This window comes from Danio rerio, chromosome 20, assembly GCF_052040795.2.
Source record: "Danio rerio strain M-AB ecotype USA chromosome 20, GRCz13ab, whole genome shotgun sequence".
NCBI lineage: Eukaryota > Metazoa > Chordata > Actinopteri > Cypriniformes > Danionidae > Danio > Danio rerio.
In genome coordinates, this window is record NC_141040.1 from 7,382,062 (window position 1) to 7,409,693 (window position 27,632).

The window sequence follows — 27,632 nt, forward strand, 5'->3', positions numbered from 1 at the left end:
AATTTTGTCTTTGAAACCCATTTTATTCGTTAAAGTGGCACTAAATTCACAAAATCTGACTCGCATGGTTTTTAATCATTTTTTCATAACTGCATTATATAGCCATAGGATAATTAAATAGGTAAAATGAAAGCAATAATGGAACCATAATAATGCCAAATGCCTATCAGCTTGGTTAGCCGGTTTGGTGAACCGGTTCAGTTGAATCATTGAAAAGATTCAACTCAAACGAACCATTCGGTCAAGAGTCGGACGTCGCTCAACAGTGGCATATCAACCTCCGCCCATAAACTCTGCCACTTCCTTTTTACATTTACATGCCCACAGACTCTCAAACAGATGGCACAACTACCAACACCGATGACTGTGGGAAGAGCCAGATTTTCCATTAAGGGTTATTTAAAGAAATGTCAGTCTGAGTCGAGATTTCTGTGATCAAGTGAAGAGCTTGCTGAAATGATTCTCCTCGCTGAGTGAAATGACACGGTCAAGCGGAGCTGGACGCGTATTCGGTTCATGCAGACAGATGTGCAGATGAACACAGTTCATTTGGAGAAAACATCCCAACAAACACACAACGTTGCCTCAACGTAGCGACCTTCCTACAACGTTGTACCAACCTTGCAAAAAGGTTGAGGATTCTACGTTGTTGCTAAAGGTTGTCACAACGATGTCATAAGGTTGCCATTTAAACATCACGAGGACCGCATACTTTAGGTTGTGCTTAGGTGGCGTGGACAACCACTGTACAACATTTACTGGTCACAGCTGAATCAGTTTAAATTTCAACAAGCCGTCGTCTCATTCATCAACGACCGAGGAGACGTGAGTATTTGTTTTATTTCTTCTTGCTAAATAAGATACGTAAATCGTGAATATTCAAACAAACCTACGATTTCGACAACAATCTGTTCCAACATTACATACACACAAAAGCCGTAATGAAGTTATTACGAGCGAGTAACATTTCAGCATTCCGTTCACGGACGGCGACAACATTAAAATCATTATGTTAAATCTCTCGATAAAACATTTCCTGATTATTTACCTACGCCTAGTCTTTAGTCAAGTGGAAAATAATGTTTTTGAAGTTCAGTTTTTTCCATATCCATAGAGATCAGTCAGTATGATACTTCATCACACGAGCCGAACCACTTTTTACAAAACACACAAAATAACTTTTAAATACAAAACATCTCTGTGTGGATTGCGTCCCGTTAAAGGGACAGTTCACTCAAAAATGATATGTACTCACGAATTATTTGCCCTGTAAATAATAAGTGATTCCAAACCTTTAAGTTTCTTTATTCTATTGAACACTAAAGACTGTAAGCATTTGCTTTCATAGTAAGAAAACACTAATTAAATAGTTACAGTTTTCTAGCTTTATTTAATACATCTTCTTTATTGTTTAGCAGAAAAAAAGCTAAATAAGTTTGGAACAAATAAAGGATGAGGCTAAATGGCAGAATTGTCAGTTTTGAGTGAGCTATCTCTATAAGTTAAAGTATATAAGTTGATGTTCATATGCCTAATTAATATAGATATTAATAAAAAGGTCTGCTAGTCTAAATTTCTATTTTGATTGATGTTTTGATTTATTTAAAACCCACTCTTTTCTTTGCTCAACAGGCTATTTTCACATGGAGGTAATCTTCTATTGATAATTTCTGGATTTTAAGTATGTGTAAGTTGCATAAAACTCTATTGTTTAACCACTCACTGTTGTTTTCAAATTACTTATGTAACTTGTCTTTCAGAATTTTTTCAGCTGTTGAATTCACCTCAGATCAGTGTTGCTGTAATTCCTGATCTATGGAAAGAATAATTGAATGAGGTAAGAAGTTTACTACTCTATTTACTATCATAATAAATGTAGCTATGTTACGTAAAACAGCATGTTCATAATGTGGAAAATAGATCATGCTTATGAAAAATTACTTTATTATTTTGTACAGCTGTTATTGAAATGACACTAAGTTTAACATTCAATTTACAGCGAGCAACGCCACAACTACAGGACCGCTTTCTCTTCTCATAATTTAAGTAAGTATTCGGAGACTAACTCTGACTTCTGTTAACTCAAACCTGTTTTCCCTGTATCTCTAAATTTATTTAATTGTATGTAATTTTGGTATATGATATATTATTAAAGCATTAAAATAAAGTAGGCTACATAATTACTCACTGGAGATTTTATATGTAATGAAATTACAATAAATGTCTGAAACTTCAATAACTTGCTAGTCATAGTCGTTTCCATCTGTCCTCTCTTGTTCACTGCCTATTTTGACTTGTGTCTGCTGTGGATCTCTGAAGCTGGATTATCTGTTGAATTTGTTTCTTCCTCTGACTGCTTTCTCCATACCAACAACTATGCCTGGTCTTCAGCTGCGCTCCCCGGTCTGCTGTATTCTCCAGTCCAGAGCTTCATTGCCCAGTGTCTGAATTTTAATTTATATATTTATTTACATTTTTAATGATTTCTTGTTTACTTTTCTTGTTTGTTTACCCTTTAGTTTAATTTATATATATATATATATATATATATATATATATATATATATATATATATATATATATATATATATATATAATAATCTAAACTTTATACTGTTTGCTTATAATTAGATGTGTACTGTATGTATAAAATGTTGTGAAATATATAATAAAAAGTTTGATTATATTCATTTGTGTGTTATTTTAAGTTTACACATGCAGTTGTTAAATTAAATAGGAAAAATAAATGAACAATATTTCATATTAAGCAATACTGGGAAAGAATTGCTGCTTATCCTGTATTCTAGGCAGTATTGATAAACTGCCACAAAAAATATTAATACAAGTAGTAAGAACGCCGCCTCGCGGTTGCTGAATGTCGCACGACAACGTTGCTACAGCCTTCTCACGTCTTACATTTCTACGTTGTGACAATGTAGCGAGCACGTAAGCGGCAACGTTGCCTTTAAAAAAATACAACGTTGTGCGGACATCGCTACAACGTAAATGTGTTTGTTGGGATTGCACTCCTCCACTGATGTTCAACTTCACGGAGAAAACAAACGCACGTCGGACTGCGTCAACCCGACAAGGTGCGTAACGTTATACGGTGTGTATACAATAATAGTTAATATGACGACAAGAAAAAAAAAAAAAAAAAAATCTCGTAGCCTAGTTCTGAAAACGTGCCACTTATGAGCCTGAAATTGTTATCAAAAGTCACAGTACGAATTACAATATTTGACTAATAATTTGGTAACACTTTGAGTTGCAGTTTACGCTATAACTACCTGCCTGTTATTATTTCGTTATTAGTAGTTATTATAACGTGATCTTATTATATATTCATTTATCATGGAACATAAAACCCTCGTTGCTAGGCTACCTTATTAACAATAAGCAGTTATTTTTGGTCTAGTTTTAGTTAATGGTTTGGTAATAGGGTGACGTAAAATAAAAGTGTTACCAGTTAAAATGCTATAAAGGCTATATTGTTAGTTTTATATATAAAGATGATCTGTAATAGAGAATTCCGTTATGTAGTCATACTAAATAGATCAGTGATTGTGGCCTATAACATGCAGTTGTTACGTTTATTTGTTATTTTGATTTATTTTAACTTCGTTTAACTCATATTTGACTTATTGACAGTTAATTTACATTGTAGTTAATTTACATTACTTTTACAGTTACCACACAAAGCTGATTAATACCCTAAAGGGATAATTCACCCAAAAATGAAAATTATGTTACTGTTTACTCACCCTTCACTTGTCCAAATCTGTTTGAGTTTCCTCTTTCTAACTAACCCACAAAAAGAAGTTTTAATAATATGTCAGAGACCGGTTGGCACAGTAATAGTAGACTTTTTGTTTTTCCTACTATGGATGGTTACTGGTTTTCAACATTTTTCTAAATATCTTGTTTTGTTTTAAACAGAAAATAAAGTCAAAGATTTGGAGCCACTTGTCTGAGAGTAAATGCTCATTTTTGAGTAAATTACCCCTTTAACTTTTAATTTAAGAATGATTTGGAAATTTTAAGGTTTAAAATTTTAAGGTTTTTATTGCTGGAGGGAAAGCATTTTAACAAATAAAAGTGTAAAAGTAGTTTATGTTTACGGTAAATATTTCAGGTCCTTATTTTTTAATTTGATAATTTTTTTCCCCAAATATAAAGTAGAAATGTTTATATATATATATATATATATATATATATATATATATATATATATATATATATATATTTATATATATATATATATATATATATATATATATATATAAAAGTATATATATATATATATATATATATATATATATATATATATATATATATATATATATATAATAAAATGTCTGTAGTGTCAAAGTCCATGTTGCTGAGTTTAAGTTAAATCCAAATTTAACTGGTACACATTTATTCGTATCCAAGAATCCAATCTCTAGTTATATTCCAAATTTGAAGTTATTGCAAAATGAGTTTGGTTCCTACAGTTGAGTCCAAGTTTGTCTTGTTGAGTCCAAGTTTACTTCTAGTTCATGTGTGAGACGTTTAGTAATCTGTTGTTGTGACATTGACTGTACTGTCTGCCAAGTCCAAGATTTGCAACCCTCCATATGTCTAACCAAGATCATTTCCAAATTTGATGTTATAACAAAAATTGAGGTTGGTATGAGAGTTTGATTAGGTGATTAAAAAAATAAAAAATATATAAAATAAAAAACAAATATAAAAGAATAACACAGAAATTCAATGATTTAGTAAATGTACATTGCATACTGTCAATGCAGAATTCAGAGATCCTGATTATCACAGATTACCATGAATCAGTCTCCAACTATTAACTATTAACCCTTAAATTAAATCTTCCATGTCAATGCTTTGTCTGACTTTAAAATGGCTTCATATTTTTTACATAGCTAATCTAGCATATGGTATTGAAACAAAAATGATACACATAGGCCTTGTTTACACATATTAAAGGGTTAGTTCACCAAAATATAAAAATTCTTTTTAATTACTCTAAAAAGGTACTAAAAACATCCTCAGAACAGATCATGTTAAGTGTTTCTTCTCCTCAGTGTCAGTATATTGCGCACAATCAAGAGCACTGTGCAATAACGTGTGCGGTTTTGAGGATGTTGTATAATTTGTAACAAATTAATGGACAAATTGATAACAATAATTTTTTACTGATTTGTTTATAAAACAAAGACTGAGCAGTATTATTTTACATTTGATTATTCAATTACTGTATACCTGAATACATTTATACTCTTCTTAAAACAATAAAAGGCTGATTATTTAATTTGTACGTTTTTATTTACTAAATTTATCTATGCTTGTAGATTGTTTGTTATATGTTATGCACCGCCTATGAATCATCCCAATCAATCTAAAATTATATATTTTTTCCAAATAGTTATTCAACTCATCTGGATAAATTTGTATTCATATCACAATATGTAATCATAGATTAAAAAAATATCACTATGTTAGATTTTTTCAATGGTTTGTAACAACATGAAGGGGAGTCGTCAAAAACAGAATTTTCCTTTTTGGGTGAACTAACACTTTAAGATGTGCTTTGGTCAACCATATTACAAGTTTATGACATTAAATACATGCGCAAATGGGTAAAAAAACATCTACTCTCTGTCATCTGATACAATTCTAAAACATTACAGAATGTGCTGTTGAAGTGCACTAACCTGACAAGATTTAAACTTTGCCATCTCAAAAAACAGACAAAGTTTGGTTTGAAAGGGCAAAGAAAAAGCAGCATAATTTACGAAGAAATTAAACAAGAAATTCACACTGACTACGTTTACATAGACGTCAGTAATCAAATGATTTGCCTTAATCTGATTAAGGCAATAATGTGATTAAGGGGTTTACATGACCTCTTTTTTTAAATGTTCCTTTCATGATCCTGTTTTACTTGTTATAGCACATAATTCGATTAATGTCACGCAATCCACATTTCTTCCGAAGTTTCATGTAATTTTGTGTGCTTCATTTTTTACTTTTTGAAGTTAACTGCAGTTTGGCACTTTCACTTTTATTTAGGAACATTTCATTCATGCCCTCGTGACAACCTAAGGTATTGGATGTGAGTATGAATTAAAAACTAGGGGAAGAGTGTAGATTTTGAATGCAATTTGATCGCTCATGCCGAATGGGAGAAGAAAAAAACCTTCGCATTTTGTGCTGTAGGTGTCTGTGGTCCTTTACTGACTCGATAGGTGCAGAGTGGGGATGCAACGATTATAAATTTTGGAGAAATAATCACGGTGTTGCAGTTATCACAATTATTATGCATTCATTAATTTCAAACCCCACTAGTATAGAAAATAAGATGAAAACTTTTATTTACAAGTGTTATTTATTGCTGCTCAGTAACTAATTAATACAGCACAAAATAATATAAAAAACAAACAATAGTAAATTACTCTCTTTGTGCTTAAAAATAAGTTAATGTTTTTAACATTTAAACAGAAATAATTTTACGCTGTAAATGAATGACAGAACAATAACAATAAACAATTCCAAAATGAATGTCTAATAATTATAAAATATTATTGATGACGAAGATGACAATAATACTAACAATGAATAACATTTCTCATTATCATTCTGCCTTGAATGTGTGAGTTAACTGCTATAAATAGTCCTATTACTTTATGAAAAATAAATCTATGATTTGCATTAAAAAAATGAAGCATTGCAGTAAGAAATGTTTATTTTGCACTATTGTTTTTATATGCATGTCAATTTAATAAACAGAAAGAATGGACAAAAGAAAGGAAGAAAAGTTTCGCTTCTGCACCTCTTTAAAAGTTTTGCTTTCGGTTTGGTCATTGCAAATGTCTCGTTGTGCTCTGATTTTCATCACTCTGTGTGAAAAAAAGCTAGCGAGTCAGCCGGCCCATATAAGCGGAACAGAGCAGGATTCTCTAGATCACCACCAGCGCAATACTGTTGTCATGAGCCGCAGTTTCAGTTTAAACTTGGTAAAGGCGAGCTTCTTTGGGGATGATGTGTACAGTGTTAGGTTTTACATTTAGCGGACATTTGCGCTGAACGCGCAGTGAATGCAACGCATCGAGATTCAGGCCATGAAACAGCTGATCCACTCAAAGTTTTTCAGCGCTCTCTCCGAAATCACTCGGTTGATCTCGGCTGGTGGATTAAAATTCACTACATGATCGCTCTTATCAGCGCCATTATTAATAACTTTTTAGTGGGTTTGCAAACCTGTGTACTTTTCACGGACTGCTTCTTCCACAGACTTTAGCCACAAAAGCCCCCTGTCATCCCAATGACGTGCGCCTGAAAAGCATGAGCGCGCTGCATTGTGTGCGAGTCCCTCCAGTGGAAATAATGAACTTGCACGAGCTTGCCTTAGTTAATAGCCTCAGTCATAGTTAATCTAGTGTGTGTGGTTATTAGTGTCAGTGACAAACTAGCACACAGTTTAGTTGCAACAGTTTTGTTCTGTGCAGAAACACGGTGTTGCGAAGCATTTACAATTAATTAACCGTGACGAATTAAAGCGCAGTTAATAGTGAAAACGTGTGTATATACTATCCTGTTTAGATTGATTATGACCTTAATCGGATAAAAAAAAAATGCAGTTTACATGGTAGACTCTTCATAGAATCAGAGAATTGTCTCAATCGTATTAAAATCAGATTATTGGTGTCCATGTAAACGTGATCACTGTTCTGTTAGTTTTGCATCTATCACAACACAACATAAAAGAAGTCTGCTGTTGTCAGAAATGTTTTCCATTATCTCCTTTTACAGTCGTAAGTAAATTGTGAAAGTGTATTTTGCAATTTTAGATCCAAACATCTGCTGCCAATTGACCCTCCCCTCAAATATATCTGGAAAGTGTTTAAAACTGGACAAAACTGACAGATTAAAACACAAGGACATTTTCTTTAATCTTTGGGATCCAGTTGACTTAAAGAAAGCAGCTAAATTTGTAAACAAGGCTTCAATGTTGGTAAAATTAATCAATGGTGCATGTAATATAATGTTCACTCTTCTTTTTGGCTGCTTTATGTGTAGGATGGTCTGCGATCTCTCTTTTGGATCTGCAAGGATATGAACTGGCTCCAGGGCTGGACTGACTCTGGACTGACTTGGAGCACAAACTCTCAAACACACATGCACAGTGACTCGTGTGCTGTTACAAGGGCTGAAAATGGCGTGCCTGCCAGTGATGATGTAACCACAAGAAACAACAGGTCCTTCCAACACCGGTTGCAGGTTTCGCTGGGGGTCTTGCTTGTGATGGCAGGCCTGGTGTTCTTCGTGACTATGGGCTCTTATACTATTCTCATTGGCTTGGCCATAGTGTTTCTGGGCCTCTTGATCCTCATCCGTGCCTTTTGTATGGTCATCAAGTCTAGTCACGTAGCTGTGCCAGGTCACTTTCTTCTACACCCACGAACGGGAACCCGTTACACCCACCATCAAGCCATTGCAGTGCAAAGGTAAGGCAACTGGTTTGTGTTAGAGAACTGGATTTCTCATGATTTTATAAAGAGCCTCAATTGAGTTGTCATTTTGATATATGTACTTTGGTTATGTGTTGTACTGAATTAAAGGAAGACTACACTTTTTTGAAAATAGGCCAATTTTACAATCCCTTAGTGCAGTGGTCACCAACCCCCAGGTTGTAGATTGGTACCAGTTCTTGGATCAATTGCAGGGTGTCCACGGGTTCTTAAAAATTATTAAAAGTTGATAAATCATTTATAAGAAAGTTAAAAGGTATTAAAAAGTCTTAATTTCGTATTTGCGAGGTCTTAATTTTTGTTCAAGCATTGTCTGAACTCTAAAAAAAGCATAAATATATGTATTTTCCTTCTAATATTTAAAACAGTGTGTACGATCCATGCGATTGGTGTGGGCCAAGGCGCGTCTGGCCAAGCTCCTCCGTTCGGGTGATGTCACTAAGTTTGCGTCAAACGCAGGAAGGTGATGTCACGCTTTCCACAAGTAGCCACAAGTAAAACCATAGAGTGAAACAGACAGCATAATGGAAAAATGTAAGTTTGCGTACTCCTGGTTGGTAGAAAGACGAGTTTAAACAGTGGCTGAAGCCTGTCGCTGAAAACAACCAGCTTTGTTTTTTCCGAGTTTTGTTGCATGGTTGTGCTCTATTTGTCACGGTAGTTAGCGTGATCAAAACAGGAAAACAAAAAGATGCGGATCCAAGTGCAGATTTATTTACAGTACATCAAACATAAAACAAGGTGTCCAGAGTGCATGGTACAAAGTAGCAAATAAACAACAAAACAAGAAACTAAATCAGAGACAAGGCTCAGAAAAACTAGACTTACTGGAAACAGGTGAGAATAACAAATAAAACACGAACTAGACTATGGCAAAATACAAAAACAAGATCAGAATAACAAACTCGGAATACTAGACTTACGGGGATTACAGGAACAAGAAAGACAAACGACGCGATCACAAACAGTGGTGGAATGATGGAATATATAGTCCAGATAATCAACAGAAACGGAGACAGCTGTTAATAGAATCAGTGTATGTGTTCCGGTGTATGCTCTAGGTATGTATGGAGTTGTAGTCTTTTTGGTACGCTGTAGTTCATTCTGAGTCCGTTGAACTACAGCGCCCTCAGGTGGTCACAGACAGTTGTGACACTATTGATTTATTTAACTACAACTTTTTATTAACAATTGTTTATTAAATTAAAGGTTTGATACCAGTGCCTCCCACAGGTTTGAAAAATACTTGCGGTGGTAGCCTGATTGAAACACGCCTTTTAAACAAAAAAAAGTAATTTTGAACTATATTTTAGTTTGACATGACACACCTTTTCTTTTCAGTGGGTTAAAGTTGTTTAAAAAAGGCTGTTAAAATAAAAGAAATCCACTATTCTTCCTACTTTTATGCTATTTAGGATTATGTGCATCCACTGACAGGTAAAGGCAGTTGTTCTCTCTCTTATGGTGTACACATATTTAGCAGCCAGTATATTTTGTTCTCTCCAAGTAAATAGTAAAGTTTATCTGAGTCATTTGTAAAATGGTTAATCATTTAATGTTTCTCTCACGGCTGTGCGTGCACAGTCAGCTGCATTAAGATAATGCAAAAAAAGTGCATACAAATTATGTAAACTTTAGAAACTGAAAGTAAAACCCAAATCCTGGACATTTTATGAGATTTAGAAACTACGGTCGGGTGCATTTTGGCCCAAAAGGCGCATTTCTGTGGGTCTGCAGAGCATGTGATGTGTGGGAACCAGCAGTAGGAAATGTGGACGTATACAAAACCAACAAATATACCTAGGCAGCCCGCCCAAGTAAAGTCTATGTGTGGGAAGCACTGGATACTGATTGGAACAATAGAAAAGTGGCAATAAGGTCTTTAAAAATATTCTGAGAAGATCTTTAAAAAGTCTTAAAAAGATATTAAAACTATCTTTAGGATTCCTGCATATACCCTGAATTGGTACCGTGCCGCACAAGAACTCAATTATTTCAGTTTTAATTATTATCTGAGTCTGAATGATGTTTTATTTAGAAAATTGACCGTATTCTTTCGGTTATGTCTCCGGCACTTACGCATAAAAAATTAACCCACATACTAGCAAACAGAAGTCTTTGGAAATTTTCTTTCAAAGGTTTCTTTGCGAAGGGGAAAAGTCCCAATGAAGGACCCACAAACTGCCAGGGAATGGATCCGCAACCTAATTGTCAATAAATTAGCTGAATCCAGCATGTCTGTGAAAGAAAATAAACTGGAGATCGCATATGACGATAGCTTTAGGGGCTGTTCACATATCGCTTTTTCTCTGTGCGCAAGTTTGTTGTTTTCAATGGTGGTGCGCGCGAGCTCACCTCGAGTCAAGTGACAAAAACTGACCAAGCAGCTTTATACTTCAGACAAACACAGAAAAGCCCAACATTGCAGTGCTTTTTTATTTTCTCCATAAATAAGCAATGTTTTGTCAGCTCATCATCCTCTAAGACAGGCATGTCCAAACTCCTCGAGGGGTGTTGAGGCAAGTTGAAGCCAAAATCTGCAGGATCTAAAACCTGCGTTTGGATCCTCACCTCCGTTGTCAGGGTCACATCACCGTTACAGTCAGTTTTAATACACAATATAACAAGAAGATTCAAGCTTTAAATATGTCTAAACTCTTTTTTTGACATTTTTGAGAGAGATGCTAATGGTCTAATCAGATTCAATGGTCTATGCTAAGCTAAGCTAAAAATTCTAGACAACAGATTCATCAATTATTTATGCTCATATCATTCCAAACTCAGATGACCTTTGTACATCTTCGTAACACAAATTAAGATATTTTAGATTAAATACAAGAGCTTACTGACCCGTTATAAACAGTAAGGGTCATGAAACCCAAAACCCAAAAAGGTAACAACATTGTCAAAACAATCCATGTGTCATCAGTGGTTAAATCATTAAAATCATTATTATAAGCATTCTCATAGCTTCATAAAGTTGCAGAGTATTATCCCAAACTTTTAAGCTAAGTTAGGTTGTAGTGAAGTAGAACATTTTCTACATAACATGGTGTAACCTTAGTAAAGACCCCAAGATACTTCAGGAACTGCTGTGACATTTTCCTTAGCACATACTTGCATGATTGCTACAAGATAAACATCAGGGGCCTGTTTCAGTGAGGAGTTTTAACCAACTCTGAGTTGATTTACAGAGAGATTAAAAACTCAGAGTTTTCGTGTTTCAGAATAGCTGATCTGAGTTGGGTCAATCAACTTTGAGTAGACTTACTCAGAGTTAAGCACGCACACCATGACTATAAAAAGGCATTATCAATGGACCGCAGATATTACAAGTGACCATGGTAACATCTGAAAAAAAGAGATTAGCATTTCTTTCTCCAGCTAAACTTGATCTGCCAATGCAAAGTTATAGCAAATAGGACCATATATTTAAAAAAGCAACACCACTGCATCAGTGAAACAGACAGTTAGTGTGGGAAAACATAGTAAAAGTGCACTTGTCTGCCGCTATTATTGATTAAGTGAAGGAGGTTGATATGACATTTAGGGCTCTATTTTGATGGCCCATGCGCAAAACGCAGGTCGCAAACACTTTCGAGGGCGTGTCAGAATGCATTTTTGCTAATATAAGGATGCACAAATCCGCTTTGAGCCGTGGCGCATGGTCTAAAAGGGTTGAGTTTATTTTCTTAATGAGTTATAGGTGTGTTTTGAGAATAAACCAATCAGAGTCTCATCTCCCATTCTCTTTAGGAGCCAGTTGCGTCGCGCCATAAACGCATTTGCTCTTGACATGACGTAAAGTAAGTGTACGTTTAAAAACATTGAGCATTTCATTTGCAAGAAAACAGTTAAACAGAGCATGTACCGCGCGAGAATGAGAGATAAATGATCTACTTTCACTTTCGCTCTCGTGGATAGGGAAACCTTTACGCACAGACATCAATTAGCCTATAAATAATTAATTTCGTTTGTTAAGCGCAAATATTTGTTTCAAAACTATTTCTAAATTCAATTCTAATTTCCAGCAAACGAATAAATGAACAAGAATAACGAAGTGTGTTAAAAAACCTGAGTTACATCCTAATACACATGCTGTGCCCCAAATGGTCTAAAACCTGCAGGTGGGCGAATCTAAGCTTGTTTTTTATAAAAACAAATATAAATATGGATATAGTAAATAATACTGCTAATAATAATAATAACATTATACAAAAGCAAATTGTTTTGAATGAACTGAAAAAGCCTCCCGAGATGAAGGAGGCATAAAAGCAGTGGCGCCTAGCGCCACATTGCGCCGGGTGTATGATAGGGCCCTTAGATTGTAAGCAGAACTAAAAAATAGTTTTTAGAACGAATAATAATCCCAATAATTTAGTAACAGTCCATGTGGAAGGTCTGTGAATTTAAGCTAATTATTTATTAAAAAAGGACAAGCCGTTCTTGTACATGACTTTGTTCTTTGTGTGACTGAAATGTAGGCAATAGCTGTGTTTCCATCCAATAATGCTAATTACATTTATGTGCAAAACTGGCTTATCGCATAAAAGATGTGTGAATAAAGCAGCGTTTCCATCCAATGAATCAGAGAACAAAATCATGACTTCCTGATTAACTGGCGCCAAATATCAACAGTAAAAACAGAATTTACTGCGATAGGAGAAGCTGCGTCAATCTTTTTTTAATTAAATAAATGTACTTGCGTCTGTTGACAAACAATGAACAAGTGGGGGCGTTTGAAGCCATGAGACACGGAGAACAGACACTGTTGACACTCTGGAGGTAATTAATATTATACATTAATACTGAAATGGTTAAGGCATATTAGAATGACTAAAACAACAAAACAAAAAGCCTGATGGTTAGTCCATTCACACACAGTTCATCATGGTCTCTTATAACAAACCTTTTTTAATGCACATACTGGAATTTGTTCAGTAAAAGTGTTTCCATAATTTATGCTCATGTTTTCTTATCGAATATAAAGCTTATCCTACTCGGTTATGCGCATGTTTTACAATGCGTATTTTCAAACATTATGTGTATCATGACGTTTCCATCAATTGTTTTTATGCGCATCTCCAAAATGAGCATTAAAACAGGTGGGTGAAAATATAAGGCTAAGGCGAGAAATTGCGCTTCGTCTTTAAAAAAGAGGAGGAGACCGAAAGAAACTCAGAGTTTAGACAATAAAACCTGCTCCTGACCAGGTTAGGTTCACAGATTAAGTTACCACAGTAACTGACTCTGAGTTAAAGTTACCTCTTATTCAGAAACAGGCTTGACCTTCCCTGCTTTCTCCAGTTTGACAAACCTGCCATTTTTGAAACGGAAAACCCATAGTTTCTCTCATGTCAGGGTTAAAATACTCAGAGTTTTTACTTAACCTCCTATTTGAAAAGGGCTCCTGTTGTGAAACGTGAGAATGCTCAAAAACAATCCATCGATTGGTGGTTTTGCACACACTCCGTACATCTCTGGCTTCAGTTTATACAAATATGCAAAGTAAAAGAGGGTGCTCTGTGTCTTCTCGACGCGCTCTCGGTTTGAAAGCCAAAGTTAAGCAGAAGTAACAAATGTTCTGATTATAGAAGTAGGTCAGCAGTGAAAACAGTCTGCAGTGTGAGACGGCAGACATAGCGAGTCTGCACCCCGTCCATAAACTCATGTCACTGCTGTTTACATTTATTTCCTAGCGTGAAAGCTCAATTTACTAGCCGGAAGGTAAAGTTTACATTTGCCTCTAAAAGCAGGAGCAATATCCAACATGTTTGATGCGAGACGTTCATATCATATTCATACTTTGTTTAGTTTGTGTTTTATTTTGCTGATTAACTTAATGAGTGTATGGGTGTTTCCCAGTACTGGTTTGAGTCTGGAAGGGCATCTGCTGCATGCAACGTATGCCGGAATAGTTGTCGGTTCATTTCTCTATGGCCACCCCTGATAAATAAGTGACGAAGCTGAAGGAAAATGAATGATTTACTGACCCTCAGGACATCCAATAGGTGACTTTTTCTTTAGAACATTAAAGAAGATTTTAGCTGAAACTCTCCTGTCCTAAGGAAAGGAAAACAAAGCAGGAATAGAGTGGAGGAACTATGACGTCAATTTGTATGCAAAAACCCGGAAGCAAGTTAGCATTTTAGCAGTTCCGGTTCTCTTGTCCCAAAGTCAATGGGTTTTTTCAATGGGGTTCCACTAAAATCGCTTAAATAAGGTTCGTGGCTAACACAAACTCAAGATACTTTCACGTTTTGTTCTACGACATAAAACACATCAGTTACAGCGCACTCTTGAGTTTTTAAATCGATTATGCTTCTTTAAAAATACGGTTGCTATCAAGTTGCTAAATGGGACTACAGGCGGCGTCGGAGACATTATACGTCATCGAGCTGAACTGGTCTGGAGCGCAGCTCGCTTGCGTTGGGACATTTTTATTTTTCTGTTATTTAGGTATTTTCATGAATAGTACTTTATAGTTTGTAGTCATTTTCTAATTGGGAATTCAGATTGTGTTGATAATTCCTTAACTTGTAAAGGCTGTCGAGACAGATTCATTTGTTGATCATTTATTTTAATAAACAATATTATGAAAATACGTGCTTACTAGTGCAGCCTGTCTCTTTCCTGCTCTCAGTAATGCAAACGTGTGAATAAATGTGTAAAATACATGCATGTTACCTGTCATTTTCAGATAAAGTGATTTTTCGTCTTTTTTTTGTTCATCTGAACATTTAGCTTGGTCGTAACTGCAATATTTACACTCCTCCATAAAATGTAAAGTATTGACCTTATTCTAAAATGCGGAAGAAGTGCGCCTGTTTTCGCGATTGTCTTAGAACTTCCGATTCAGTCGCCTATGGGAGAAATGACTAGGAATAATAAACAGCAGAAAATGGCCAAACTACTTGCTCAACAAACAAATGTTTGCATGACTACACAGACCAAGTAGCATATTATAATAAGAAAATATTAAATTGCAACATCAAGCAGCGTAACGAGCAGTTGTTAACGTCAAAAAATGAGTGAATGTGACCGGAAGTCGCGAGACAAAAGATTCAAATGGCAGCGCCCGCTCGACAGCTGAGAATAAGGTGAATACTGTACTTTGTGACATAAAAGGAATATTGAATGTTGCTCTGTGTCCATGATGATGGAACTTGCAGGCATTTGATAGACTTGTTCCTCCTTTCGCCTCATTTCTGTTGTCTGTTAAGGTAAGCAGGCTGTGTGCACGTGAGCGATACACTTATTTAAACATGTCTGATGATAAAACTATGTAGGCAGATTTATACACACAGTTTTAAAACTTTTAGAACAACCGTAAAGCAAAACAGATGTATTTCCCACGTAAAAATGATCCAAAAGGCACATAGGTCTATGTGTTTTGCGTATTTATTTGTTTATAATATATAGTGTGGATTATTATATAATAAACAGAGAAATTAACTCTTTTTCATGGACAATATTTCTAAAAAATAAGCTTGATAAGTTGTCTGTACTAGCAGGGTGGGGTTGACGTCACAGACGAGCGCACCGAGGCCCCTGTAGACCGTTAATAGCCTAATGTTAGCTTTTCAATTCTTGCGTTTGCATTTAAGATCCAAAAGTGCTCAAAGTTGTATTTTCGTGTGAGAATTATACGGCTGGACAAAACTTGTAAGTGTAATGAACAGTGTTTGAACACAGAGCTTATTATTTGTAATCTTCGAAAAGCCTATGGGAAAATCCCATAGGGATTTTCACGAGGGAACCAGTTTTATGCTAGCAGCCGATTAGCCTACAAAGTGACGTCATAGTTCCTCCACTCTATACCAATGGCTCTTGACAATATGTTGAGGTCTTATAAAGCTGAATTGTTAGTCGATTCAAGAAACTGCAAATCATGTTAAAGGGCACATAGGTTACGCCTTTTTTCATATTTATTATAAGTCTTTTGTGTCCCCAGAATGTGTCTGTAAAGTTTCAGCTCAAAACACCCATCAGAGTATTTATTATAGCTGTTTGAAGTGTCTGTATTATAGCTGGGAAGAGGTTGTTGCTGTTTTTTTGTACTGGGCCTAAGGCAAGTCATCCCCGCCCACCTCTTCCACTCAGTTTTTTTTCTCTTCCACCCATTTTTTTTCTCTTCCACCCATTTTTTTTTCTTCCACCCATTTTTTTTTTATCCACCATCACGTCCCTTCCGGGTAAAAACGCCTTACCCTTTCAGTATTAGTGTTATTATATTATTAATGACCTCCAGAATCAAGAGCATCTGTGCTCTGCGTCTGACACAATAAAAATGAGTGTAGTTGACTAATTTGAAATAAGTTTTAAACTCAGTGTTGAAGGTAATGAGTTAATTAAATACCTCATTACCTCAACTCCAACGGGTAATTGGTTTGCATGTAAAAATGGAAGAGTTATTTCAAAAAGCTGATTTTTGTAAGTTACTGTATCATTGTTTTGGTGAACATGTTTTTAAACAATTTGTTTGGTCACTTCAGTGGTACAGAGATCACAGAGGTTCATTTAGAATTGTAAGGGTTTCCTCCTGTGTGAATGCAGTGCTCTGTGAATTACAGTAATTAGTTTAAGTGTTTAAACTCATTTCTCTTTGTCCAAGCAATCAAGAACACTTAAATTATCCGCTGCTGGACAACATGCAATCGTGTAATGTAATTAATGGAGAAACTGAGAGAAAATGTTACGTTGAGGTAATGTTTATATAGCAAGCAAAGACTGAACAGCTGCTGGCCGCCAAATTCTTTCTGTCTTCCTTGTCTGAAAGAAAAGAGAGAGAAAGAGAGAGAGAAAGAACGAAAGGGCACATCGCCATTCAAATACTACGAAGGCGATGGCACTTCATAATGATCGTAGTTTATGTTTAAACCTATTTATGGGCTTGTTGTTTGGAGAATGTCGTTGTGGTAGAAGAAATCAAAGAATCCAAGAGAGCAGAGCGGTTCATTTTGACCACAGTGCTAATGTTAACAGAAAGCAGTCAGCGTTTGTACATGAGCCCAGAAAAGTGAGGGAGGGAGGAATTGGGAGGAAGAGAGACGAGATTTTTGTTTCTTTTAACATGCTGAAGCCATCAAATAAGTGCCTAGGGGTCCCCCTTCTCCCCTCCCTGCGTCCTTTTGGCAACTAAACTACAGTAGTTTAAAGGAAAAATAGTAAATACTCAAAATCTTTGGTTTGAACTTAAAGTTAGATTCACTTTTTTAATAGAAAACAAATTCTGTTCTTCTGATAATAAAGTACATTAAGCCACAACCACTGGAAGGGCATCCACTGCGTAAAACATTTGCTGGATAATTTTGCGGTTCCCCTGATTAATAAAGGGATAAAGCCGAAAAGAAAATAATAAGCCATAATCTCAAACTATGTTGTTGCTAGGCCCAAGGGCATAGATTTGCTTGACATTGAATCTGACACCTCACTAAACTTATAATACAATTTTGTTGATGGAGAAAAACGAAACTAAATGTGGTTTACAAAATAAAAAACTATGCTAAAATGTTGATTTTCGTTGACTAAAACAAGACAAAATTATTTGTTATAATGTTATTTTGTTTAGTTGCGTTATTATTATTATTATTTTCCAGTAAGGTTGCACTGAGCAGACGCAGGCAAAAAAAAAAAAAAAAACGAGACGAAAACTAGACCATAACATAAACTACAGTTCTCCTCATAGTAGAGGTAACAATATTAAACAACCATTTTTTGTTTTCACAAAGATATTATCTTTAACATTTCTGATGTTAAATGAACTTACGGCTAGGGATGGCTGACGTGAAACTGGCGTTTCGACACAGTGTCCAGATCCTGAAGCGCAAGTGTTTCAAAACACTGCACCGAAGCATGATCCGAAACACCCAGGTCACGTGACTAAAGTGTTTTGAAACACCTGGTCACGTGACTAAAGCGATTCAAAGCATCGATCAGTTCAGAAGTGTTTCAAGACCTGGCGAGTCTGCACTCGACTGACAGGGTCAGAGTAAACTTGTTTCATTTGGCCTAGTGGACTGTGAGTGTGCGTGTTGTTACTGTGTTTCTAAATGACCTTTGGGTTCGAATCCCGACTTGTTCATATACTTTGAATTCATGATTTTATGTATTTTAATCATGTTTCTGTTTTATGGTATAGTCTAGATAGGATACAACTGCGAATTCGGCATCAATTTAGCATAATTTTTGTAACACTGTAAAACAATAATTAATATTTTTACAGTACTGTGATGGTTGGGTTTAGGATTTGGGTAGACGTTTATCAAAAACAATGGGAAATTTATTCATTTTCTTGTCGTCTTAGTCCCTTTATTAAAAAGGGGTCGCCACAGCGGAATGAACCGCCAACTTATCCAGCAGGTTTTTACGCAGCGGATTCCCTTCCAGCTGCAACCCATCTCTGGGAAACATTCACACACACTCTATGGACAATTTAGCCTACCCAATTCACCTGTACCGCATGTCTTTGGACTGTGGGGGAAACCAGAGCACCCAGGGGAAACCCATGCGAACGCAGGGAGAACATGCAAACTCTACACAGAAACGCCAATTGACCCAAGGTTCGAAACTAGCGACCCAGCGACCTTCTTGCTGTGAGGCAACAGCACTACCTACTGCGCCACTGCTTCGCCCTGGGAAATTTAATGAATAATATAAATAATTCTTGTTAACTTCTGGCCACAACCATCTCTGGTCTAGCAACAACCCTGTTTTATGACCAAAACAAGTCATATTTATTCACAAAGTGTTTATCCGGATGTCAGACCAGTGTTGAAACGAAACGATACAAGAACAGTGCATTTCAAACTGATGATAATTATTCAAAATAGCTTTATCAGCCTGGACTCGAACCCACTATCCCTGCATGGTAGTCAGGAACCCTCACCGCTCCACTAAATCACTTGAATGTTCAAATCTACAAAGTGGGGTTTTATACCTCAATCTGCTCAACTGTTCTTGGCTGATGCTGTTCCAGTGCAATACATAAAAAATTACCACTAGGTGTGAAACTAGAGTGGGGTTTCCGAAACGTTTCGAAGCTTCGACACATTTGCTTTGACCGTTTCAGTGTTTCATGAAGCCTCGCTTTGCCCACCACTACTTATGGCATTGCCTTCATGATGCTTTTTAGCGGATGCGAAAGATTAACAGAGAGAGCACATGTCCTGTCAGTGTTTTCATACAGAGCCTGGAGCCCTAACAGGAAGTGACTAAACAGAAAGTAGTTTCTGACATGAAACAAAAATGTAAAATTTTACAAATTAAGGAAAATAAATTATGAACTTGAATTGGGTAGGCTAAATTGTCTGTAGTGTATGAGTGTGCGTGGATGTTTCTCAGAGATGGGTTGTGGCTGGAAGGGCATCCGCTGTGTAAAAACGTGCTGGATAAGTTGGCGGTTCATTCCGCTGTGGTTACCCCGGAAAAATAAAGGGGCTAAGCTGAAAAGAAAATTAATAAATGAACTATGAACTTCATATTTTTACTATATGTGCAAATACAAATATATATTGAAAACATATATTTAAAAGTTGAACTCCTTAAAGGACAACACACAAACTAATTCAGTTAAAACACAGATACATTCATTCATTTTTCTTCAGCTCAGTCCCTTATTTATCAGAGGTTGCCACAGCGGAATGAACCTAATCTATTTGTTTTATTTATAACAACTACATGCTTTACGCTGCGGATGCCTTACAGCCACAACCCAGTACAGGAAAACTCCCATAAACTCCAACATTCACACTCATACACCTTTGTCTATCCATTTCACTTAAAGCGCATCTTTGGACTGTGGGGCAAACCTGAGCACCCGGAGGAAACCCACACAAATACAGGGAGAACATGCAAACTCTACACAGAAATGCCAACTGACCTAGCCGGGACTCAAACCAGCAACCTTTTTGCTGTGAGGCAACAGTGCTAACCACTGAGCCACTGTGCCACCACAATCTTAATTCGATATGTACAGTATCAGTGTCCATATCGGTATATACCGGCTGTTAAATGGTTATTTTTAGTGTTATCGATATTGGCCAGACAAGACAATACATCATCTGCCAATAAATTATAAATACTTTCTGCTGTTCTAATATTCTAGTGATGCATGATACTATACAACCATGACAGATTATCGTATAATTCATCGTATAATTAAAATAAATGGTTATTTTAGTGTTTAGTTATAATGGTTATTGTCCTTATTGACCAGGGGTGCGTTTTCCACACATCGACGTAACTCGCGGCTGAACTATCATAGTACGATGGATCGTTTGGGAAAAGAATGATGTAGTAACGAGTGTTTCCCAAAACCCGTAGTTTCTCGGTCGCAGATCCATCGCTTGAACCATGTTCATTATAACGTAAAACGCCCATAATGATGCTCTAAACTGGGTGGAGTAACTACTTCTTTAAAGGATAATTTCTTTGTGTATTTTTATTGTTTGTTTTTCATTGTTTATTTATTATTATTTTTAAAAAGTCTACTTTTACAACTTGACACATGTAAACCACTGCAGAAAGTTCTAACCAGCAGATCCATGTCATATACAGTACAGAAACTTAATAAATAAATAACCCACTATGAATTAAAATAAAAACGTATGCTTTTCGTTTTCACAAGCTTTGGAGACGTAACATAAATTACAATTTTAAGTAATAGGTCACCTGTAGCTTTAGCCATGAGACTGTAGCTGCGTCCCAAATGGCACACTATACACTATGCACTCATGCACTTGTACTTGTACTTGTACTTGTACTTGTACTTATGCACTTACACACTCAACAGGATAGTACATGTATGTAGTGTTGTCCCAAATGGCACACTAATGTTTTTTTTACTAAACGGAAATTCAAACCGTTTCCCTGATGACGTTTGACGGTTGCCAAATCAGTGAAATAAACGACCGAATTATCAAATAATACCTATCGTGAGTATTGCCGCATTCACCATCGGGAGGCGCTATAATCACTCTTGTAGGAGAATTTTGCTTTCTCCATCCAAAATAAATAAAGTTATCCAACATGTGCGTCCGATAGCTCCGCCCCTTCCGCTACGTAAGCAAACCTGCGGTCGTTGAGTGCGTGAAGTGTCCATTATCACACACTTCATTTTAGCGGCTGAATGAGTGCATCATCCGGGTAATTAAAGTGCACTTATTATTTTAAGAGTTTTCAGTGTGAACACACTACTTACACTATTTATACTACAAAATGGCGTAGAATAGTGCATAAGTATGCGATTTGGGACGCAGCTTGAGTTCAAAATGACATCAATGTTTTCAAAGTGCACTGCGAAGGGAGCACAATTGTTAACATGAAGATTGCTAAAACTGAACTGTGAAACTAGTTTTAAAGCAAATAACACCTAAGAGAGATGACCTTAATACTTTTTTATTTTTAATAATTCCAACTTTGAATATTAGAATGTTGTAAATGAATTGGGCATAGGGGGAATAAGTGGGAATAGAACACAGCCAGGAACAATGTTTCTAACTACAGCTCTAGAGGTGTAGTTGCGAGTGCTCAAGTTTGCGACGCAGTTTGCGAATGATTGTTGGAGCGGCGGATTAGGGAAACAGCAAATCAACAAACTATCTTTGCAATGACAGAACTTGTGACCTTAGTTGGCTAATGATGATTTTGGGAAACGCACCACAAAATAATGAATTGAACAGAACTAAGTAATAGTTTGTCGGCCAAGAAATAATGGATAATTTCTGCTGTCATAAAATATGATGCAAGACATATTGGTGGTCATATTAGTATCAGCCAAAAAATGTGTATTTTTTGTGTTATTGTTATTAACCTGATAAGAAAATACGTTATTCTTTTCCGACAGTTCATAGATTTTTGCATGACGTTGCATTTTCTGCAGTTAAAGAAACACTCCACCTTAAAAAAGGCTACTTTTTACTTTTTCTGTTCTAGTTTAACTAGTGAGTTTTACCATTTTTAAATCCATTCAGGCAATCTCAGGTTCTGGCAGGAGCACTTTTAGCTTAGCTTAGCATAGATCACTGGATCGGATTAGACCATTAGCATCTCACTAAAAATGTTTTAAGGAGTGTTGATAAGTTTTCTATTTAAAGCTTGACTCTTCTAGTTACATTGTGTACTAAGATCAACTGAAAATTAAAAGTTGCTATTTTCTAGGTTGATATGGCTAGGAACTATACTCTAGCATATAACTAGGAACTCAAGGGACTTTGCTGCTGTACCATCACTGTTGCAGACATATTACTGATGTTGCAAGTTTGGGGAGACTTTTTTCAGTTGCTGTGTAAAATTATTGTTCCTGCTGCAGACATGGTATTGCAGCAAAGTTTCTTGACTATTATGCCAGAATAGTATGAGAATTTTAATGGCGCATTCTTTAGTTTTGCTTTCATTATACGTTTTACATGGCTGTGGTGAACTCTGAAGTGAAGCACAAGATCATTCTAATTAATCGGAACTAAAGAAAGCTATACATCCGCTGAACATGGGCAAACACATGGGTTTTGAATACACAGGGCTAACTTTGCAGATATTTGACATTCCCCAACTGCTGTATTACACAGTATATCAAAGATAATATCCCCCCAAATAAATACCAAAATTCATAGTGATTCCTCAAAATGAGAATCAATATTAGAGAACTGTTATTTTTAACCCACTTCCAATATTATGTTATCCATTTATTCCTGAGTCACTGCTCTTCTCTTTCCCCCAGGAGGCTGGATCGGATTCGAAGAGCTACGGCAGAGGATCACAGTACAGTCCAGATGCCTCCCGCCTCAGATGCCAGTCCACAGAGCCAACCTGCCACCCCTCCGCCCTGGCAAATGGAGCCGCCGCCATCCTACGAGACTGTTATGAAGACCACTATAGCTGTAAACCAACTATAGCCACCGCTGGCACTCTGGATGGCAGCGTTAATGACTGACGAGCTGGTCTAATGGGCCACGCATAGATATGTAAATCCTCTTGCACTGTAAAAAGTGATTAGTTGTACTTTTAAAAAGGGAGTAAACCTGTTACCTTAAAAGCAAGAAGACAACTTAAATTGACAACTTAAATTTAATAATTATGCACATAGTTTGTTTACTTAATAATTATGCACATAGTTTGTTTACTTAATAACTATAAAGTAATGAGTTTACTATCTTTTTTTAAGTAAAGTCAACTCATCGCTTTTTACAGTGCGATAAGCCAGCACTTATTTTTTATGATAAACCAATTATATTTGAAATTAGAAATCTGTTTCATTTTTAATTTTTTTTTTTATATCATAGTCACTAAAATCTGAATGAAAATGTATAGGGTTGCAACAAACCGTTTTAAATGTTTAAAATGTATTGGTATCTATTTTCATGCACCTTTTTAGCTTGATCTCAAGAGAAAACGTATTTTACGTTTTTTTCAGTTCAGTGGCTAATTCATACAAATTCAGTCGTATGAAAAATGTACAATTTTAAAAGTAGCTGTGGCACCCAATTTCACCTCTAAACCCAACCGTCACTGGGTGATGAGCAAAGCGTACTAAATTATAAAAATTAGATCAAAAGAATTAATACGAACTAGCCACTAAATTAAAAAGTTACGAATTGCCGCAAAATTGCATTGATCTTTTAGATGCTAGTGCTTCCTTCCAACAGGCACACGTCATATACCGTTGATCTTTGGTTTTATTTTGGTTGCGACGACAGGTGACCACAATTTACGAAAAATTGCTGTCAAATACTAATGTCAGTTGATAACTACTACCAACGTCATCTGGCAAGGATATTTGATTGGTTTTAAGCTGTGGCATTAACTAACTAAAATCCAACTTTATTTTAACATCATGATATGACATTCATACAAAGTCTTACATCAGTAAACATTCTTCTTTGGTTGGTTTTATGTTGTGTTATTACCGAAATAAAATTTGATGTAACTTTAATATCAAATTTTGATGCCCATACAATGTCAAAAGCTAACATCATTAGCCATCGATTCTTGGTTGATTTTATGTTGTGTCGTGAACTAACTAATATTTATCTTGACATTGAAATCTGACCTTAAACTGACATTGGGTTCTAACGTCAACCCAATTTTCTTATACAACCAAAATTCAGATGCCTTCCAGCTGCAACCAAGTACTGGGAACACCCATACACTCTTACACTTATACACTTTTGTTTACCGATATAACTTATAGCGCATGTCTTTCACGTTTCACTTATAGCACAACAGGCACACAACGGCATATAACATTGATCTTTGGTTCTATTTTGGTTGCGATGTCAGGTGACCAAAATTTAACATACATTTGCTGTCTAATACTGATGTCAGCTGACATCTACCAACATCATCTGGCATGGATATTTGATTGGTTTTAGGCTGTGGTGTTAACTAACTAAAATCCAACATAATTTTAACGTCATGATATGACATTCATACAAAGTCTCACATCAGTAAACGTTTATCTTTGGTTGGTTTTCTGTTGTGTAATTACCTAACTAAAATTTGATGTAACTTTAATGTCAAATTTTGACGCCAAAAGCTAACATCATTTGCCATCGATCTTTGGTTGATTTTATGTTGTAACAATTATCTTGACATTGAAGTCTGACCTCAAACTGACATTGGGATTCGAAGTCAACCCGGTTTTCTTATACAACCAAAATTTGAATGCCTTCCAGCCACAACTCAGTACTGGGAAACACCCATACACTTTCACATTCACACTTATTCACTTTTGTTTACACATTTCACTTATAGCGCATGTCTTTCACGTTTCACTTTTAGCACAACAGGCACACAACTGCATATAACATGGATCTTTGGTTCTATTTTGGTTGCGACGTCAGGTGACCAAAATTTACTGACATCTACTACCGACGTCATCTGGCATGGATATTTGATTGGTTTTAGGCTGTGGCGTTAACTAACTAAAATCCAACCGTATCATCCAACCATGTCATGATATGACGTTTATACAAAGTCTTACATCAGTAAACATTTATCTTTGGTGGGTTTTAAGTTGTGTAATTACCTAACTAAAATTCGATGTAACTTAAATGTCAAATTTTGACGCCCAATGTCAAAAGCTAACATCATTAGCCGTCGATCTTTAGTTGATTTTATGTTGTGTCGTGAACTAACTAACCTCAAACTGACATTAGGTTCTGTTTGATGCTTGCTGGGATTAAATACTAGTTCCTTGCTTACATCAACCAAATAAAGTTAACATTTAGATACAAAATTTTGATATTTAAAAAATTTAGTTGAAACCTGATCAACATAAAAATAAGTTAAAGAAACATAAAATATATGTTGGCTTGGCTTATTATCATTTTTTTTACAGTGAATAGATACCGCCACATATTCAGTAGTTCTTATTTACTAGATAGAAGTACCTATTAAATAGATGCTAGCACATATTCAATATAGATACTAGTTTAGTTCTTATTTATTAGTTCTTTTTACTTATTTAATGGATACTTACACATATTAACTAGATTCAGCTGATTATATTATCACTCGATTGAATAAGTGCTATCAGTGGTTATCAGCTGATAGATATGGGCCAGTTCTTTGCCTACTAGTAGGTTCAGAAGGTTGTAATCATCCATCCACATGGTTATTCAGCTATAGATCACATACGGCTGTGGCCGGAAGTTAACAAGAATTTGTTATATTATTTATAAAAGTTTGTATTTGTTTGTATTAATTGGCGACGCAGTGGCGCAGTAGGTAGTGCTGTTGCCTCACAGCAAGAAGGTTGCTAGTTTGAGCCTCGGGTGGGTCAGTTGGCGTGTCTGTGTGGAGTTTGCATGTTCTCCCTTTGTTCGCGTGGGTTTCCTTCGGGTGCTTTGGTTTCTCCCACAGTCCAAAGACATGCGGTACAGGTGAATTGGGTAGGCTACTGTAAATTTTCCATAGTGTATAAGTGTGAATGAGTGTTTATGGATGTTTCCCAGAGATGGGTTGCAGCTTGAAGGGCATCCGCTGCGTAAAACATGTGCTGGATAAGTTGGCGGTTTATTCCACTGTGGCGACCCCAGATTAATAAAGAGACTAAGCCGAAAAGAAAATTAATAAATGAATGAATTTGTATTAATGGTATTTTATAAACGTCTACCCCTAGCCCAACTCTAAACCCAACCGTCACAGTAATGTGAAAACAGATCTGGATCTGGAGTCTTCTCTATTAGTATAGCTGATTAACCACGATAATTATTTATATAATTTATAAAATTTTCCATTAATTGTATTTTATTAACATCTACCCCTACCCCAACTCTAAAACCTAAAACATCACAGTAATGTAAAAACAGATCTGGATCTGGAGTCTTCTCTGTTAGTACAGCTGATTAATCATGTAGATGGATGATTACAGCCTTCTGCGCCTACTAGTAGCCGCAAAAGTCCTCTCTTTCAGCTGATAATCACTGATAACACCCAATCTATCGAGTGATAACATTCAGGTGTTGGATTCTAGTACTTATTTCAAAGGTGACTACTAAGTATATAAAACATTTTGGCCATTGACTTCCATGGTAATCTGCTATTGGGATATATGTATTGTGACTAACTAGTATGTATTCCAGTTGTAGATATCCAATATTTAATCACAAGATAACTAATACTTATATAACTGATACTAGATTTGATTTATTACTGTCTAGCATTTATTCATTTGATACCAGTTCTTATTTATTAAATATTAGAACTTAATAAACAACCAGACCTATTAAATAAATAAGCGTATAATCATACACTTATTAGAAAAGTTAGTTATGTTATTTTTTTTCAAAGTAATATACTAGTTTTTAACTGTATCATTTTTTTTACGGGCACCAGCATTTAATACATACCAGTCTCTACTAATAAGAACTAGTATCTAATGAATTAATACTAATATCTTTTAAAATGGTACACGTATCTGAATAAATACACTAGTAGCTATCTGCTTGCTTCTCATTTGAATAAAGTTTTTGTCATATCACACATTAAAGTTAAGTTTATATAAAGTCATGGTGTACACAACAGTCTCTGGACAAAAAAAAATTAAAAAATTACTCACTTACTAGCCATTGGATATTAGGCATAGACATACAGTTGAAG

At 35.8% G+C, this 27,632-nt stretch overlaps 4 protein-coding genes across 7 annotated transcripts in view; 2 read left to right on the forward strand and 2 right to left on the reverse strand.

Annotated features, from left to right (window-relative positions):
* The window catches only part of dhcr24 (24-dehydrocholesterol reductase), a 65,170-nt gene extending 61,247 nt beyond the window's left edge, over positions 1–3,923 (reverse strand). The window contains exon 1 of the mRNA XM_087296691.1: positions 3,765–3,923. The gene's annotated coding sequence lies outside the window, so the exon portion shown is untranslated. The remainder of the gene's footprint in view (positions 1–3,764) is intronic.
* The window catches only part of dsc2l (desmocollin 2 like), a 1,349,056-nt gene that overhangs the window by 1,260,890 nt on the left and 60,534 nt on the right, over positions 1–27,632 (reverse strand). The gene's annotated exons all lie outside the window — the stretch shown is intronic.
* The window catches only part of tns3.2 (tensin 3, tandem duplicate 2), an 817,627-nt gene that overhangs the window by 676,998 nt on the left and 112,997 nt on the right, over positions 1–27,632 (forward strand). The gene's annotated exons all lie outside the window — the stretch shown is intronic.
* On the forward strand, positions 224–27,516 carry si:dkeyp-51f12.3. 3 transcript variants are annotated; one of them, NM_001328139.1, is given in 5 exon segments: positions 224–560; positions 3,021–3,092; positions 8,080–8,507; positions 23,251–23,633; positions 23,662–23,818. In NM_001328139.1, coding segments are annotated over 2 exon segments (567 nt in total). In that variant the 5' UTR covers positions 224–560; positions 3,021–3,092; positions 8,080–8,115; the 3' UTR covers positions 23,426–23,633; positions 23,662–23,818.

Bases quoted from the DNA above. Each gene is read 5' to 3' on its own strand.
- si:dkeyp-51f12.3 (XM_087296303.2), top strand. From the start codon at position 8,116: ATGAACTGGCTCCAGGGCTGGACTGACTCTGGACTGACTTGGAGCACA. The intron at 8,508-23,250 runs GTAAGGCAACTG...TCTTTCCCCCAG, and splicing joins CAAGCCATTGCAGTGCAAAG to GAGGCTGGATCGGATTCGAA.